This window comes from Mycetomoellerius zeteki, unplaced genomic scaffold (genome assembly GCF_001594055.1).
Source record: "Mycetomoellerius zeteki isolate Tzet28-1 unplaced genomic scaffold, Tzet1.0 scaffold103, whole genome shotgun sequence".
Taxonomy (NCBI): domain Eukaryota; kingdom Metazoa; phylum Arthropoda; class Insecta; order Hymenoptera; family Formicidae; genus Mycetomoellerius; species Mycetomoellerius zeteki.
Window position 1 is genome coordinate 65,142 of NW_017255943.1, and position 2,730 is coordinate 67,871.

General features: G+C 34.0%; 1 protein-coding gene across 1 annotated transcript; it reads right to left on the minus strand.

Annotated features, from left to right (window-relative positions):
• Positions 1-709: 709 nt before the first annotated feature.
• LOC108720727 (uncharacterized) lies at positions 710-1,102 on the minus strand. The gene has a single exon (XM_018444871.1). It carries the CDS (start codon positions 1,100-1,102, stop codon positions 710-712), a length of 393 nt encoding a protein of 130 aa, XP_018300373.1.
• Positions 1,103-2,730: the final 1,628 nt, after the last annotated feature.

The window sequence follows — 2,730 nt, forward strand, 5'->3', positions numbered from 1 at the left end:
AGCCCGATCACACATAAACGAACAATAAACGTTTTTTTAAAAAGAAACTTTGTTTTTTAAAATAACAAATAATCTTTGGTAATCGTCTTTGACATTTTTATTTTAGATAACTTTAACTCGATAAATTTTAACTTCAAAATATTAACAGCATTGAAAATCTGTATCTTGTGGTGTAAGTCCCATACATAACTCGTGGTACCATTTATTACATTTAGTACATTGCCTCATATCCTCCATATGATCTTCTTTATATGCCGTACAGTACCAAGTAACTGTTGGAGTAGAGTGATAGCTTTAGATGTTGAAAGTTGATCTGACTTTTTGTCATATTGCTTCTTGAAGAGATCTTTAGTTACCTTTTGTGCTTAGTAATTTAATGCTTTTTTTCTTTGCAAGCTCCCAGCTGAGAAATCTTTGCGTATTGGAGTTGTTATAAGTTTTTGGAACGGCGTTTTTGAAACAATCGATTTATTTTCTTTATTCTTGTTTAATAATTCGGCTAATGGAATGTCTTCATCATCACTGACTATTAATGAATTTACCGCTATGTTTGGAGTTTGATTTTCTATTGTTGGACGCTCTGTTAGAACTGATGGAGCAAAAGTAGAGTCTAGAATAGCTTCAGGATCAAATGGATACAGCCCTACACCTCTAAATCCATTTGTTATATTAGATTAAGTTATGCATTTCGACCACACTTCTGAGAACACTATATTAAGCTCGTTTTGTTGAATTTTCTATCTGGATGTTTATCTTGATATTTTAGAAATTCCTGGTTCCAATGATGCTCAAAAGATCTATAAACTGATTTGTCAAGTGGTTGTAATTCATGGGTAGTATTGGATGATAAACAATACAGTACAATATCGTGTTTGTCAGCGGCTTCCACAATTGTGTAATCAAGGTGAGAGGCAGCACCATCGAAAACAAGCAGAATCTTTCCAGCAGGTTTGAAAGAAGCAAAGTGATTCAAGAATTTTATAAAAAGCTCAGTAGTCATGAAGCCTTTTGGTGCCATGCTTATTGTGCTTCCTGGTAATAAATTATCAGCGAACTCTGGCTTTTCGCGTTTACCTTTAAAGATAATCATAGGTGGTATCATGTTACCTATAGCTGACACACAACCAACTACAGTGACATTTTCAGCATGTTCGTTTGCGATGAAGTGGACGCGTTTAGCACCTTTTTGAGCTAAAACAGTTGATGATGCATCGTCAATCTACAGTCTTTTTCGTCCATGTTGAAAATCCTTTCCGGCTTAAATTTTATATCTAGCTCTGTCAAAAGGTTATTAAGCTCTTCAAAGTGGTCTTTTACAATAAATTTGTTCAATTTTTGAACACACGAGCTTGGTTCATAAATTGTGCCTTTCTTTTCGAAATTTCAGGATTGCGTTTCAGAAATGCTGTAAGCCATGATCTGCCTGCTGTGCAAGTAATAGTGTTAAACGTATGAGGAATTTCATGTAATGTGCAAAACTTGTATACTTGTAAACAGTATAAAACGATGAGAATAAATTTAATCAAATAAGAGAAATTCTACATTCAATCAAAATAGATCTTAGTAATGAAGTATTTCTGTTAATTATATTAACGTTTAAGCAGTAAAAACTGCTTTAACAGAATATATACAGGGTGATTCAGACCACCCGGAGATGCCGGTACGTACATATTCCTCATGAAAAATTGAATCGAAAATGTTAATAGCAAAATGTTGTGGGGTCAACAATTTTTAAATAGTGAGCCTTTGAAATCTTCCAATCACAGGACGTGAAGTTCGCGCCGTCAGGTGCGACTGATGTTTGTCGACTGATGTTTTGAATATTATTTATTTAAATAATTTAATTAATATTGATTTTATTCATTAAATTGTTTATTATTTAAAATGTTCGAAAAATACATACTTTTTTATTGATATAAATGATGTTTGCTGATAATCGAATTTGCAATTGCGACATTACTTTTCGTCAATTAAATTAGACTCAATTTAAACATACAGCAGTAAATGTTAATAAAGATTTCAAAACTTTGCAACTTTTACTCATTCGGCATCGTGTGGTTTAACGGTATCCATCAAAGCGCTCTCGCGGCTGGCGCTTGGTTGCGCTGCACCTGACGGCGCGAACTTCGCGTCCTGTGATTGGAAGATTTCAAAGACTCACTATTTAAAAACTGTTGACCCCATTTTGCTTTTAACATTTTGCTATTAACATTTTCGACTCAGTTTTTCATGAGGAATACGTACGTACCGGCATCTCCGGGTGGTCTGAATCACCCTGTATATATCTTTCATTAAAAAATCTAAATAAGCAAAAATAATTTCTCTTATTTAATTAGATTACATACCTGATATTTTAACATCTTCAAAGTTATAGGTAAGCCAATATCTGCCATTTGCAAAATCCGCTGTGATAAATCTTTCTCTTGCTCTATAGTAAGAGTATTCTTCCGTCCTAGACGCTTTAAAGGTGTTAGAGTAGCGCGATATACAGGTTCCAAGAGTGAGTCAACTGGCAAAGGTTTATTAAACACACTAGAGCAATTTATTTGATGTAAATCGTACAAACCATTACTTTATGAATACGCTGCAATAAAAGGCGCGTGCGTGAGCGAGAGACGCCATGTATGAAGAAGCAAAAAGAACATGAATAACATAAGTTGTAGAATGTAAAAATAATACAGAAAGAATGTTACGGCGCTGATGACGCCATGAAAAATATTATGAACTATT